This window comes from Ophidiomyces ophidiicola (assembly GCF_022830035.1).
Source record: "Ophidiomyces ophidiicola strain CBS 122913 chromosome Unknown scaffold_5, whole genome shotgun sequence".
NCBI classification, from domain to species: domain Eukaryota; kingdom Fungi; phylum Ascomycota; class Eurotiomycetes; order Onygenales; family Onygenaceae; genus Ophidiomyces; species Ophidiomyces ophidiicola.
In genome coordinates, this window is record NW_026054645.1 from 153,058 (window position 1) to 167,377 (window position 14,320).

The 14,320-nt window shown below is 47.9% G+C and overlaps 7 protein-coding genes across 7 annotated transcripts; 3 read left to right on the top strand and 4 right to left on the bottom strand.

Moving 5' to 3' along the window:
* Nucleotides 1-240: 240 nt before the first annotated feature.
* On the bottom strand, nucleotides 241-1,816 carry LOZ57_001905 (uncharacterized protein; the record flags this gene model as incomplete). Its single annotated transcript, XM_049250987.1, has 5 exons — nucleotides 241-282; nucleotides 349-1,402; nucleotides 1,453-1,571; nucleotides 1,626-1,678; nucleotides 1,738-1,816. The coding sequence occupies 5 exons, from the start codon at nucleotides 1,814-1,816 to the stop codon at nucleotides 241-243; spliced, it is 1,347 nt and encodes a 448-aa protein (XP_049109837.1).
* A 497-nt stretch (nucleotides 1,817-2,313) lies between these two features.
* Nucleotides 2,314-3,679, bottom strand: LOZ57_001906 (uncharacterized protein; the record flags this gene model as incomplete). Its single annotated transcript, XM_049250988.1, has 2 exons — nucleotides 2,314-2,932; nucleotides 3,150-3,679. The coding sequence occupies 2 exons, from the start codon at nucleotides 3,677-3,679 to the stop codon at nucleotides 2,314-2,316; spliced, it is 1,149 nt and encodes a 382-aa protein (XP_049109838.1).
* Nucleotides 3,680-3,942: 263 nt separating this feature from the next.
* SHY1 (surf-like protein) lies at nucleotides 3,943-5,038 on the top strand (the record flags this gene model as incomplete). Its single annotated transcript, XM_049250989.1, has 4 exons — nucleotides 3,943-4,153; nucleotides 4,211-4,723; nucleotides 4,771-4,876; nucleotides 4,936-5,038. The coding sequence occupies 4 exons, from the start codon at nucleotides 3,943-3,945 to the stop codon at nucleotides 5,036-5,038; spliced, it is 933 nt and encodes a 310-aa protein (XP_049109839.1).
* Nucleotides 5,039-5,253: 215 nt separating this feature from the next.
* On the bottom strand, nucleotides 5,254-6,752 carry LOZ57_001908 (uncharacterized protein; the record flags this gene model as incomplete). Its single annotated transcript, XM_049250990.1, has 4 exons — nucleotides 5,254-5,785; nucleotides 5,835-6,264; nucleotides 6,347-6,602; nucleotides 6,660-6,752. The coding sequence occupies 4 exons, from the start codon at nucleotides 6,750-6,752 to the stop codon at nucleotides 5,254-5,256; spliced, it is 1,311 nt and encodes a 436-aa protein (XP_049109840.1).
* Nucleotides 6,753-7,126: 374 nt separating this feature from the next.
* cms1 lies at nucleotides 7,127-8,151 on the top strand (the record flags this gene model as incomplete). The annotated part of the gene is made up of 4 exons (XM_049250991.1): nucleotides 7,127-7,403; nucleotides 7,489-7,813; nucleotides 7,869-7,921; nucleotides 7,970-8,151. The coding sequence occupies 4 exons, from the start codon at nucleotides 7,127-7,129 to the stop codon at nucleotides 8,149-8,151; spliced, it is 837 nt and encodes a 278-aa protein (XP_049109841.1).
* A 1,707-nt stretch (nucleotides 8,152-9,858) lies between these two features.
* Nucleotides 9,859-11,058, top strand: LOZ57_001910 (uncharacterized protein; the record flags this gene model as incomplete). Its single annotated transcript, XM_049250992.1, has 3 exons — nucleotides 9,859-10,474; nucleotides 10,535-10,760; nucleotides 10,836-11,058. 3 exons carry the CDS (start codon nucleotides 9,859-9,861, stop codon nucleotides 11,056-11,058), a joined length of 1,065 nt encoding a protein of 354 aa, XP_049109842.1.
* Nucleotides 11,059-11,841: 783 nt separating this feature from the next.
* Nucleotides 11,842-12,741, bottom strand: RAC1B (Rho- protein rac1B; the record flags this gene model as incomplete). The annotated part of the gene is made up of 6 exons (XM_049250993.1): nucleotides 11,842-11,905; nucleotides 11,960-12,192; nucleotides 12,263-12,443; nucleotides 12,500-12,558; nucleotides 12,609-12,641; nucleotides 12,709-12,741. 6 exons carry the CDS (start codon nucleotides 12,739-12,741, stop codon nucleotides 11,842-11,844), a joined length of 603 nt encoding a protein of 200 aa, XP_049109843.1.
* Between the last annotated feature and the right edge of the window lie 1,579 nt (nucleotides 12,742-14,320).

The window sequence follows — 14,320 nt, forward strand, 5'->3', positions numbered from 1 at the left end:
GAAGGACACTTCTTGGTCTACAGCTACCTGGCCTGTCTGCAATAGAATGTTTCCACTCTTCACACTCACCACAAGCAGACATCTGAAAGCATCTCGAGCGTAGTTTGTCAAAGTAAATGCACTTTTTCCCGACATGATAGTATACATCCCTAGTGTAAATGAAGGCATTTGAAAGTGCAAAGCACTAGGGAAACGGAAAGGTAACCGCTATCCAGAACGTGTATCTAGTCTAGAAATAATCTAGTCTTCTTTACCAGCATCCTTTCGAGGCTCAAAATTCAGCTGCAGGGCTCTATAATCAGCATATACATTGCAGGCGTTAGCTGAAATCATTTTGAGTGAACATACCTGATTCCCATTGTAGAACTGACGATCTCCGTCATCAGATTGGTGATCATACAGTGTTCGCACTTTATTAGCTCGAGACGGTCTTGTATCTCGAGATGTATTTTCGCTTGTATCAGCTGCTGCCACGGGGTGTCCAACTCCTGGGCCGCCATTCTCCCCCTGTTGTGGGGTGGTTTGGCTGCCTCCCAGCCCAAGAAAAGTAGTAAGAGTACCAGCCACAGCCCCAACTGCACTGGTAACCAAGTTATACCCAGCGTATAAACCTCGTACAGGTAATGACGATTCAGATGTAGCATATGCGTCAGTATAATTATGAACAGGTACCATGACCAGATTAGCACTTGGGCCGAGGCCAATATCACTGAGGTTTTGCCCTTCTTCAGATATAGATATTGTTTTGTTAGGTAGGGGCGTCAAAATCTGCTTAAAATTATATGGCGTGTTCCCGTCGGTACGATGACTGTCTATCCAAGCCCGGACATCACGATTGAGCGTTTGCGTAGGAGAAAAGCTAGACCGAATAGAGCTGCCGTCAAAAAGACGGACCTGGAGCCGATATTCAGATGACTTGAGCTTAGGTTTCGAGGACTCAGTATGTGGATCAGAGGTCTGTGATGTAGTTTGCAAAGTGACCTTATTCTGTTCATCTTTAATTTTCCGTTCTTTTTTGTCTTGCCGTATCAAAGCTAAGACTCGCTCCCTTTCCTTCCTTTCTTGGGCCTCTCGGCTTAGTTGCTGATCTCTCCATGACTTCTGAGTTGTTTTGGTCGGGTTATTAGGTAGGGATGCTGCCGTAGGAGACGTAGCTGGCTTCTTCCCTTGCTTTATACTTTCACGTCGTGCAACCTCCGCAGCAGTATCTTCCTCGGGGTCTGGGTCCGGTACAGCTTCCTGTATATTATTCAAGGGTGTAGAGTCCTGTTGTAAGGTCTGAGGCGTTTGAGTGGGCTGCTTTGGCGTGGGTGGGGAAGAGAGAGAGAGCACAGCCTTCACACGACTTTTAAATTCACCCTCCGCGGTGCCAGAGATAATGTATTCTTGGAGAACGCCATTTCTGGCAAATATTAGCTTCAAAGTGGCTCTAGAACAGCCAGTACGCCATACTTTATAATAACCAGAGTTGGTACTTTATTAACAGGACAGAAAGATGCTAAGAAGCCAGCTTCCTGCGAGCCAGCAGACAGCCGAAGGGCAATGCTGGTCGAAGATACCAGCAGGGAAATCTAGGCGGTTAGTCGCCGTATTGAAGCCGACAATGTGGAATAGCAGGGTCTCACTTCCTTATCGGCGAGATATTCATTCTCCCACTTTGCGCTCTCCTCTCCGTCGTCTGGCTTCATGGTTAGTACTCTGTATAGGGATCGGATTCGTGATGCAAGGCGGCAGTACCTCGAACAAAACATATTACCTGTTTCGTTTCTCGAACAGCAAGTGCAATTCCACTTTGCAAATCTCCGTCGTAGAACATGTTGAATCTGCTGCTCATTGTCCCCCAAGTGAAGCGTTTGTTGCGATGACGACGATCGTGTGGGGATGCCCGTGTGCTAGAAACCTTAACTACTCCATACTTCACCGAAGTGCAACAACGGCAAAACGATAATGGGCGAAAGAAAGGATTATTTTTAGGAATGTTCGGGGTTGAAATAGGCAACTCCGCTTCTTAAAGAAAAGATGTGAAATTAGGGAAGAAGATGTGTTGAAATGCCTATACGCAGTATACTCCGAATACCAACATATGCACTGTTCTCAAGACACCAGTATATACAAATACTCCACATATGTACGCCCAGTAGCAAACTAACACAGCCAAATCCTTGTTTTGCTATATCTGCAGTCCGAAAAGAAGTAAATATGCAATTTATGAAGTTTTCGCCACCAATGTACGAGAACGTATAAAGAACAGCATCCAAATAGAACGAAAGGTCTTTCCAACAGAATTTGTATTCACAACATAGACTGGATCATTTACCGAAGATTCTGAGGGCTTACGCCGAGGGTCATTTGGCCCAGCGCAATATAGTCGCTTGTGCCGAGTTTGACCCAGTAACCTAGCTCGTCGGCCCCAGGATCATCGTTGGGCACGGTGCGCCAGATATGCCCAGAGCGGAGTACCATCTCTTTTCTACCCTCTTCCTCTTCCGATGACTCCCTGACTACATCCTCGAGAGCAGAATATAGACTTGCCTGGGGTATGACCTCAAAGAACTGTAACTGTTTTCCGAACCGTCGCGCTAACCTATCTGTGTATTTCCAGAGCCTATCGAAATCCACATCGGATAAATCGCGAGGCTGGCCTGGAAATGTATTCGAATTGCCGGTCTGGACAGCCAAGCTCAAACTTTGAAGAGAGTCAAAGTTCGCCTCAATGAGCTCAACAATCGTCTCAAAGGCTGGCCATCCTGCCGTGAGATCGTCCCGCATAGCATGAGGCCCATCTAAAAGGTACAGCTTGCCACAGAGTTCCAAAGCGGTTACCTTGCTTAGATGTCCCGGGGGAACAAGATATGGAAAATTGATCATGACAAGGTTGCTGCTCGTGTGAATTGTGTTCGTCTCGTAAAGGATATTGATAGCTTCAAGATATCTGGAATTAAATGGGAAAGTCAGCGTGTTCGAGTGAAACAGTGTCGCTACTCCGAACTGCGAATGGTACGACATGATCTCCAGAGAAGCGCTGCAACTCGCAGAAATCGAACTAGGCACCAACAGGTGTCCGATTTGTGGTGAACAACGATATCGCTGGAGCCCGTTGAAAAACAATAGATAGCGCAAACAACGGCAAATTTCGGAGCCAAACTCACGCTTGTCGGCAAGTAAGTAAGCAGCCCATGGCGCCGATCGGCCATCCTCCCGGCAAGGTGCCGGGAAAGAGCAGCGATCCGGCCCAGCTGCGGCGGCACTGGTCCATCCATAGCTCCTCAATGGAGCTGCGGTGACACACAGAGCTCCACCAGTCCCAGTCTGCAGGTAGTGTCCTGTTACCCGAGCGCGGAAGACATTTGACCGTCGTCGATCCCATTGTGCCCAAGGGGTATATGCACGCAAACAACGGCTGGAGGTCCATGTGCACAACACGGTCGCCAAAGGCAAATTCGTATATCATCAAGCGAATCTCCGGAGGTAATCGAAAGAAGGGACTGGCCTTTGTGGCCTTGGGATTCGGGGCGGAGATCTTAGCCACATCTCGACTCGAGTCGGGTAGTAGAGGCAGACGCGGGCGCGCATCATCAAAGAAGACGCACTCTACCTCTTCCTCGCATCGCAGTCTCTTGCGCACCCAGGCACGAAACTTCTCCAACACGACCAAGAGCTTTTTTCGATGGCACGCCATGCTTTCTCTGTGGTTTCGACGGGGTCTTGAACCGCGATAGCTTTTCGGGTCGATGCCATCATCGGCTTGATATAGGTGTCGCGCGTGGCGCGGATTACATAAGCATCTCGGACTGACTTCAAAAGCCATTTGGAACCTTTGAAATGTTTACGCTCAAAAGCAAAACCGGATTTCCCATTCGTTTTCTCCTACGTGCGAGAGCAGTCCTCGGTTGTTGTTGTTGCGGTGAATTCTGTGGCTAAAGGCCCTTCACGTTTGCGCGGATGAGCTCATTCAACCGGCTGCGACGACTTGCCTCCCCGTCGTTTGCCCGCCCGCCCAACATATGCTCAGGCTGCTGGCGACAGCGGCGACAGCAACTTCGGTTCGCACATAACAATCCCGCGGATGACCCCAATTGGATTTCAGTGGCAGACGCTCCGTCCAAACTCGTGCGAACAGGTCAAAAACATGGCCCTGGCCTGATCATTCTAGGTTTGCAAACGCTAGCTCTTTGGTCTACACATGGCTAATTGGATGGATGCTATGAAGCTTTGATTCCTATCACCGCCTTTGCCTTGGGGACGTGGCAGGTCCAGCGTTTGGACTGGAAAACTAAGTTAATAACAACTTTTGAAGATCGATTAATCAAGCCTCCCCTCCCCTTGCCGCCGGTGGTTGACCCTGACGCCGTTACTGATTTTGAGTATCGACGCGTGTACGCAAAGGGCCACCTTAGGCACGACCAGGAAATGCTGATTGGTCCTCGTATGAACGATGGCAAAGATGGGTACCTCGTCGTCACCCCACTTGAGAGAGGCAACGGCGAGAGTACAATCCTTGTGAATCGTGGCTGGATCCCAAAGTCTCTTAAAAACCAGAGCGATAGACCTGAGGGAGTACCCGCTGGTGAGGTGGTTGTGGAAGGATTGCTGCGATCGCCGTGGAAAAAGAATATGTTCACGCCCGATAATAAACCGGAGGAGGGGAAGTTTTACTTTCCAGATGTTGAACAAATGGCTGAATTGACAGGCAGCCAACCTATATGGGTTGAAGAGACGATGGGTACGTTGTTCGTCGAAGTACTATCCCAACCTACTGATCAAAGTCAGTGCCGGAACTCTTGGAGCAATATCGCAGGGAAGCAAGCGGCATTCCAATTGGCCGTGCTCCCGAAGTCAATCTCAGAAATAACCATACCCAGTACATTTTCACGTGGTGCGTTTTCGACTAAGCACGAGTACTTTGCCTTTTATAGCTAACTCTTGAATCTGCAGGTATGGTCTCTCCTTGGCCACATCTGTCATGCTTTGGATGGTAATTCGAAAAAAGCCAAATATGGCTTCTGGAAGAATTCGACAAAGTAAGAATTGGTCCTAACAATGTTGGCTTGGTTCTCCGCTCTTTGTACATTACTGGGCGCTCGGATGGTCCGGTTAATTCCGGAGGCATTATTTTTTAAGACGAATCTCCTGCAGTAACTCCGCGGGCAAGTGTTTTTGTGCAAGTGCAAATACCGACGCATTTTTGCCAACTTGCCGTTGTCTACAAACACATGTTAGCTCTGCCTCTCAGGCAAAAAAATGAAAGTCGGGTCAGAACCTTCTCATGAGAGCTATAATGTCTGATTCGTCTATCTTCTTCCTATTCGAGTGTTTCGAGTATGCGGTCAGATCTTCGCTTGTTTGCTCGAAAAACCACTCAGTGGCACGTTCAAGCGCAGCGAGGCTTTCTTTTGGTATTTTCGTTTTGCCAGCACTACTTGTTCTAGCAAACCGAGTAGCCAGCCGCTTTATGATGCCGCGAGGCAGGGTTGGTACAGATGTACCATGTTTCGAAAGCTTCAGTGTCTTCTTAGTTTTCGGAGATAAGCTATGCCATGGTACATCTACGGATCCTTCCTGAGGGGATCTCTGAGGAGGTGATGCTTCAGGCAAGACTTCTGCTACAATCGGTTCCAGGCCTTCTGCCCCAAAATCACTATCAGAAGAAATGGCCACATAATCGAGAAGCGGCAACGTGGCGTCCAACACAAAGTCTTCTGGTTGAACCTCGGTAAATTGCGGAGCGTCAGGAGTCGGAAAGGAAAAGTCAAAATTGAATCGTCGCAGGTCCTCCGTTTCGCCACTAACAGAGTTAAAACGATGTATCTCACATAATAGAAAATATCACTTACCCTGCGTCAAGAATAGGGTGTTCTGTAGTGATATCCAGTTCATCCTGCGCGAAACTACCATATTGTTCCTCTAATTCTAAGCCTTCCTCGGTGTCTTCCATTCGGCTTGCGTCCCCAAAGTGTTCACTAAACCTCGTACTGGTCAAACTGTGCCTGGACATTATTGCGGACTCGTGTGCGGTCCTTTCCCTGCGTGGCATTTCAATAGACCTCTGTGTAATGTCATCTTCGTCGAAAAGGAGTGATAATCGAGGCGGCACAATTTCAGGGCTACCATCGTCATCGTCTATGACGTTCATTTCTTCCATGGGCAGCGAGAGTCTGGGGACTGATATGTCTGAATCTCGATCCAATTCATCACTTCCCTGTGGTTCCACTTCCGTCTCGTTTGAAGGGGATGACTTGATGATCTCACTGGTAGGTGCAAGAGCTATAACCCAGACAAGATATATTAATACACAGTCATTTTTTATCCTTTCTGGGCTGAAGAGGAGATGTATTTTTTCTCCTACCTTTTCCAAGATTCTTTAGTATATCTAGTGGCGTCTCTCTCTGCACTCTAATACTTTTTCTTCTTTCCCGCGCTGGAGTGTTGGCAGCTGCACGTCTCTGAAAAGCCCTCAAACCATGTGGTGTGGCAGGTGCACGGATGTTTGTATCAGGGAAAGCGAAGCCCCGAGAACTCCGGCGAGCGGAAACTCGCCCAAACGATAGCGATCTTCTAGGTCGTCCTGCCGGAGTTACAGGTTTTTTCTCTAGTGCCGGCTTCTAAAACAATTCTAAGCGTCAGCCAGCTCTTATGCCCCCAGAGAATAGTTATCGTACCACACTGGGTGTGTTGTCCAAAGAGTTTGGTAGCGGTACCCTAGGCCGCTCGGGTAGAGAGCTGTTTTCATTGCCTCGTTTTGGAGAAGCCATCTGGTAGCGCCAATATACTGATACTCAGAAAACACATAATCAAAGCAACCAAATTATAACATATGCCAGAATGTACCGTTTAAGTCGCGTCGCGTGGAAGATGTGGCCTGTGCGTACGGTTAGTGTCACTTCCACTTACACGTGATAATCAGGTGACCAAAACTGGCTTACCTAAGGTATATCGACCAATAAAGTAACTCACTTGCCACCACTACCTTTGTTTGGTCGGTTTGCACCAAACCTTTTTGGAATTAAAAGTGAAGACTAAGCTTAATTTTTATGATCATGTCCATATTTTTCACGAAGAGAAAAGATAATATAGGTATTGAAGGACCCAGAGGCTTGTCGCGGTTACCCCCAAAGTTCAAAATACAATGTCTACCAAATCTCGTAAAAGGGTGCGGGAAGACGAGGAGTCCATACCGGCAAATAAAGATATTTCAACGGGAGTGGATACCATTGGCGAGAAACGAAAAAGACAGAAGAAAGGAAACAAGCTGAATAGGGATCAGGATACTGAAAAGATTGGTGACATAAATACTGCTGTTGGGAAGATGGATGGGAAACTTCTCGCCGATTATTTTGCTCAAAAAGCAAAACGACGGAACAAGGACTTGACCGCAATTGAACTGGACGAGATTTATGTGCCTGGTACGTCAAAGACTCCGCGTGGCGCGGGTAGGGGAAAAGGAAAATGCATTTTTCCTGTTTCAGCTCCATAGCTGATATTGAATAGAATATGCATTTTTAGATACATCATCCTGGCAGTCACCAAGAACACTTACAAGTCTACCGTCCTTCCTCAAAAAGTACGGTTTCAAGAAGGAATTATCATTATCGAAAGCACCAGCAGAGAACGGTACTCCCCATATCCTTGTGGTCACGATTGCCGGCCTCCGCGCTGCAGATCTTACGAGGTATAGCCCCCGTTCGAATTGTATAGATCTAGCTGACCGCTTAAGGGCTCTGCGTCCGTTTCAAAATAATGAATTTACGGTTGCTAAGCTATTTGCGAAGCACATAAAACTTGCGCAGGCCCAAGAATTTGTCAAGAAAACAAGGTTAGCTCCACCACGTCTATTTTGATATTTTGTTGTCGCTAAAAATATGGTTAAGGATTGGAATAGGAGTTGGGACACCGGCTCGTCTCAATGACTTAGCGGAGTCAGGTACGCCAACTTCCTGGATTTGCTGACCCCTGGTCTGATTTATCATAGGAGCATTGAGCCTCGATTCGCTGAAATATGTCGTGATAGACGGTTCATATATTGATCAGAAAAAACGTGGTATATTTGACATGGCAGATTTACTTTTTCCGTTGCTTAAATTCTTAAATCGCACTGATATGCGTGATCGATATAAATCATCCGCAGGAAAGCTTCAAGTCTTGGTTTTTTGAGAACTTGCGAAGCTCGAGTGTGCAAAACCACCAATTCTAAGGCAAAGAAGCCACAGAAAAAAAAAAAATAAAAAATAGATGAATCGTTACGAACCGAATCAAAAATACTGGCAGAATGTCTGTTTATTAAATCATTTCGAACCTTGACACATATTTTATCTGCGTATTTCTCGGCCTAAATTTTATCAGGAGGTATGACATGCTCGCTGGGATCATACACAGATCTATTAAAACGACACGGCGCATCGATAGCCACCGCAGTCTATCAACCTATGCTCTATGGAGCGCTCCCGCACCTCGTTTCACAGAGGAGGGGCAAGAAAATAACAGTCGCTCGAACCCGAAATCTTATTGGAAATTGTTGGCTCTTCCCTAGGTTACATGATGATCTTTCCACTGTTTTTGATAAGTCTATTAGCTTTGGGTCTAGACATCGCTGCTGGAACCAACTGATGCGCCCCATATGCGCGGCTTTCTTTTAGCCCCTCTCTACATACGCGGTACAGAGATCTGTGTATATGTTAACCTACGGAAACATTTCTAAAGAAGTTACACCAACTGTACCCCCTACTTCGGTGAATGGTTGGAATGGGCATTTTGGTTACGTATCTTTTTAACACCTCATAAAAAGACAACAGGTGGTAGGAGTGAAAACGGCGCAGGCTGCGTCTCGACTGTTGGTATGGCAAACCCAACTGAGATGCCAGCAATGCTCAAAAAGCCTATAAAAGGAACTATGCCTGCCGTCTACAGGACGTATTTTTCAACCCACCATCGATCCAGCCCTTTAGACGTCATCTCGCAAGTAAGAATGTCTATGTCTTCCGCTTCAAAGGCACCCCTTACTGACGAGGATCAGCATACTCGCCAAAAATGCGATTTTCGTGGTCCCTTTTTCTAGCATTTGCTAGCAACATACTTTTGGCCTCTGTCCAAGCACACCCGAATTGTGGCTCGAAGGGCTCTCATTGTTTCGGCGATAGCACTTGCTGCTCAGGAAGATGCGCCTCACAGGGCAGTACACCGGTAAGCATGACCAACAAAAACTTCCAGGCTTTGCAGAAAAAAAAAGTAACATCGCTCATTTGCCAGCAATGTGATGCCTGACGTATCAAAATTCCTATATTACCCCTTCCTCGATCTGTTTGATAATCAACCTCTGCTTTCTCTCAAGGATAGTTTTTTGGAGCGGATGCGATCGAATTCAGGCCATTACTGTTTCTTGTTCGAGTCCGCCACGAAGTGCCTGTTGATAGCTTAAGCAATGGAAGAGAAAATAATAATGTGTTTGTTTCCCTTTTCATTCTGCCACATGAGAGAAATTCCCGTATTTTGTACCGTAGAAAGCGTATACATGGTTCGTATTTTGAAGACAAGTTGGATGGAGTTGTGCTATGGAGTACAGGCGCCTGGACTGGATGGAGTCCGGAGTACGGAGTAGTCTGGGCTCAAACGGTCCGTATTCAGGAATGGAGCTTGTGGAACGTGTCTCTCACCGCCTTTGCTCAGTGTGGCAGAATGATTTCATAAAAAGTCAAATTCGAAATTCTTCGGCTTTTAACCATGGTTGAGCTATATTAGTTTAGCCCGAAAATAACTCCAGAACAAACGCGTTGATCTGATTGCAAAGCTATCTTATCCCTTTTGGGTCCTATCTCGCTTGTCAAGGACCCTCTGCAGGCCCCAACGATAAGGAACCTCACAGCTATGGGCGATAAGCGAAAGCGAAGTCAAGCCGTTGGCGACGACGATATCGCAGAGGCCGCGGGCGTTACGAATTCTAAGAAGATAAAGAAGAGCTCAAGCGGAAAGGAGAAGAAGGACAAAAAGTCAAGCAAAGATGGGAAGAAGCGGAGAAAAGATGAAGCCAAGGAGGTAAATGGAGACGAGACCCCAATACCGGAAATCGATGTGAAATCGGAGGAGAAAAAGAAAAAGGAGAAGAGAGATAAAAAGGAGAAGAAGGAGAAGAAGAAGGAGAAGGACAAAAAGGAAAAGAAAGCGAAGGACAGGTCGAAGAAGGATACGGTAAAGGAGACAACGGAGACGAATGGCAGTTCTATAGAAAATAGCGATAAGCAAAACGATCAGCTCCCGAATCCTGAGATGAACGGCGAACTGAAAAAAGAAAAGAAAAAGAAGAAGGACAAAAAAGCCCAAAAAGAATCCAAAGACACGAACGAGGAACCCAAAGAGGAAGTAAATGGTGATGCCACTGTAGCCGAGCCACCTACCAGCTCAGAGCAGGATATTACAATCCCACCGGAGGAGGACGACCATATCCATCCCGACCGAAAGCAAGGTAGATTTATTGTCTTTATAAGTATGTGCTTCCGCTGTTCCCCTGCCCTGTGACGTACGATACTAAAGTCGTCTTTACTAGGCAATCTTCCCTACACGGCCGACTATGATGCTGTATCGAAACATTTCGCAAAGCTCCAACCCGCACATATTCGGGTGCCACAGGAACGAGGTGGGAAAAAAGGGCGCGGCTTCGCGTTCGTGGAATTCGCCCATTATGACCGCATGAAGACTTGCTTAAAGTTATATCACCATACTATGTTTGATGATGGGAAATCGCCGGCGAGGAAAATAGGTGTCGAATTGACGTAAGTGATATCTGCAAAACAAAGTAAAAAAGGTAAAATAATGTGGAATGCTAATACATGAGGCTGGACGAACAGTGCCGGTGGCGGTGGTTCCTCAGAAGCACGCAAAACAAAAATCATGGAGAAGAACCAGAAGCTGAATGAAGAGCGTGCGCGTTCGGCAAAGGAGGCGGCGAAACGGAAACGAATCGAGGAGAAGAAAAACCAAGGATCTCAGCAGAATGGCGATGAGAACGGGACTGAGGAGTCCAACGGATTGGATGATATACATCCAAGCCGAAGAACTAGATTCCAATAAAAAGGGCCGTGCGGTTTCGGCATTTGCTGTGATTATTGTACCTGGGAAATAAAAGGAGTTTGGGCCGGGCTGTAGTCACTCTATTGGGTATGTAATGGAATTGAAAAGAGTACGTTAAAGATCGATGCACCTCCATGCAAGATTTCAGCTACTATAATAACCAAGACCGTGGTATTCGGCCGCACAAGTGAATCCAAAAGTAGAAATGGAAAATGATATAATGCCAACTGAGGAGAAAAAGTGACCAAGACAATGCTAAAACAAAAGAGTTCACACAGAAAAAAAAAAAAAAAAAAAAAAAATTCAAGCATAGACAATAAAAAAGAAAGGCGGGTGGGGGGAAAAGTAGCGGCCTGTGACAAAAGTAGATGAATTTTGATATTAAGGGGTATTCGCTTGCAGATGAAAAATGTTCACGACGTGGATCAAGATATTGTTTTCAAGGACAGACAATTCTCAAAATCCAAAATCGTTAGGGTGCATTTTCGTCTGAAAAACAGGCAAGGTACCTCAGTCTAATCATCCAGGGGGGGGTATCTGACATACATAATTGACGTGCTTGACCACATGTACGAATAAGTGAGAAAAAAAAAGGAAATCACTCGCTGCGCTGACTTCAAGCATCGTCGGATCAAAGGATACTTATGCTTCGGCCCAAACACAAGCTTAAATGACTATCGATAGCTAGGCTGAGTCAAGGTACGGAGTACTGTATGTTAGACCAGTTAGAAGGTGTACAAATGCATTTGTCAGAGACAAATCAAAGTTTGACTCACTTAGCTCTCAGAGAATGCTACATCTCTTTGCCGCCTTCGGTTTATGTACTGGTCGCGGGTTCAAAACAGCACTGGGGGGTATTATTAGACTCCAGGTACCAGAGGCTGTGAGTGCGGTAACGTACCGGATAGCCTCGTCAAAGACACTCTTCAAGTTTCGCTGCGTCAAAGCAGAACATTCCAAGTATTTTTGGGCTTTAATTTCTTTCGCGACTGCTAGAGCTTGCTCGTAGCTAACCGGTTCCATCTTCTTTGAGCGAAGGGCATCGTTCGTATTCTTGTCGTCTCTCAAGTCAAGCTTGGTCCCTACAAGAATGATTGGAACACCCGGAGCATGGTGCTCAATTTCCGGGTACCACTGTGAGTAGACACTAAGTTAAAACATGGTTCGCTAGGTAGATAGGCTTGACACTTGGTAGAAACCTTACCTTCGCTTTAACGTTATCGAACGACGGTGGGCTGACAATGGAAAAGCAGATCAGGAAGACATCCGTCTGGGGATAGGAGAGGGGGCGAAGTCTATCGTAATCTTCCTGACCGGCGGTATCCCAAAGCCCGAGACTGATTGGCTTACCGTCTACCATAACACTCGCTGAATAGTTGTCGAAACTAGAAATGGCGGATTAGAAAGGAATAAGGCGAGAAAGATAAAGAAGTGCGCATACACAGTAGGGATATATTCTCCAGGGAAAGCATTAGTAGTATATGAGATCAAAAGACAAGTCTAGCACCGCGTCAATATCAGATTGCAGAAAGTTATATTGTCAGGACTACCTTTCCAACTGCACCGTCACCAGTGACGACGCACTACAGACCATGCAAGTCAGTGCTGTCCAGAGATTTGAAATTGATGAACATTGGGTATTTTGCCCACCTTTAGAGATTGCGTGGCTGGTCCAGAGGCCATGATTAGAAAAAAATTGGTTTCTGTATGAAATTTCGTACAGGAAGAAAGGCTCAAATTGGCTGACGTATTATATGTGGCTTCTAGGGTAGTAAATGTACAACGGCGCCGGCGGCCAAAAATCTAGCAGTTGAATTTTCAGTCAGTACTGTACAAAGAATAGGACGGCAATTTTGACATCGCATACCGTTGCCGACAATTAACAAGTAGTGCTGGTATTACCCCGAAAATTGTCCTGGTCGAAACTGGGACTATAATGTTTTGCAACGAGAGGGCTTTCGAGGGCACACAAAGCCCCTGACAGAGCCTGCGTTAAATTCACAGGGTATTCTGGGAGTATTTACTCCAGTCTCTAGAGCAAGATGCTGAAAGACAGTATTTCGGGTTTCTTCAGGGTTGGAGCTGGCCCGGCGGCAAAGAACGGGAGTTCACGGCGGACAGGAGAGGCCGCACGCAAAAATTCAATGAGAGGACAGCAAATACGCGGAGAGACGGACGGTCAGCGTAAAATGCGAGGCGCGAGGACTGCTGCTGGAGCGAGCTGGGAGGAGCACTCGGGAGGCGAGAGCTTCAGGGGGGAGAGCCGGACGGCGGGCGGGACAGAGAGGGGGCGGCGCGGCAGGCAGGCAGGCAGGACGAGCACGACGACGACGACGACGACAGCGAGGGCGGGCAATGCGGGAGGCAGCAGGCCAGAGAGCGGAGCGAGCGCAGCGACAGGCGAGGGCGGCGAGCAGGCAGAGAGCAGCAACGCAGCCAGCAGCAGACGACGAGCCTGCGAACACGGCGTGCTGGGGCCCTTGGCGGCCGCGCTGGTCAACAGGGGATACTTGGCGCGGCGTCTCATCTCGACGGCGGCAGCCAATGGCGCGCGCGGTGGCTTGGGGCCGGCGTGCCAGGGATCGTTCGAATCTTCGAACAGACGTCAAACCCGCCCCAGCGCGCTTTTCCGGTTTGGCTGCCAGGACTCAGGGAGAGCGTGCTGGGTGGTCCGACGGAGACTCCCGGGGCTGACGCCGAACTCTCCTGGGCCTGGCGTGATGGCGCCGACGGCGCTCTAGTTTCGCTGCGCTGCCCGCCCTGCAGCCGGACGAGCCACTGCGCCCGCCAAAAGGGGATCCCGGATGCCCTGGCTGCCGCGCGCTGCATGACAGTCTGATCGCTGGCCAGCCCTACCAGCTTCGTGGCGAAAATGCTATTTAACTACCGAACTAGCTCTGGCTGTCCGCGGCCACCCTGGTCGGCGCGTTGTGCGCTCGTCCCAGCGGAGCGTCGCAACCTCTGATACAAACACCACGGCAGCTTCGGGCACCCGCCAGTTTTATCCATTAAACCTATGTCGGAGCTCGTTTACACTTCTACCGCACTCGAACACACCCCGTCTCTCTGCCCCCAGGCCTATCTTGCTGGGGGGAGGGTCCTTATCCAGCATCATGCCAGCTGGAACCCCAAGAGCTGCTGCACTTCCATCTGCCTTTCCCCTGTTCTGGACTGGCACCGGGAGTTCTGGAGACTCTTGAAACCCGTTCTCTTCTCCTTCATATTCACACTCCAGAGTCACATTTTCTTCAGGTCCATCCCT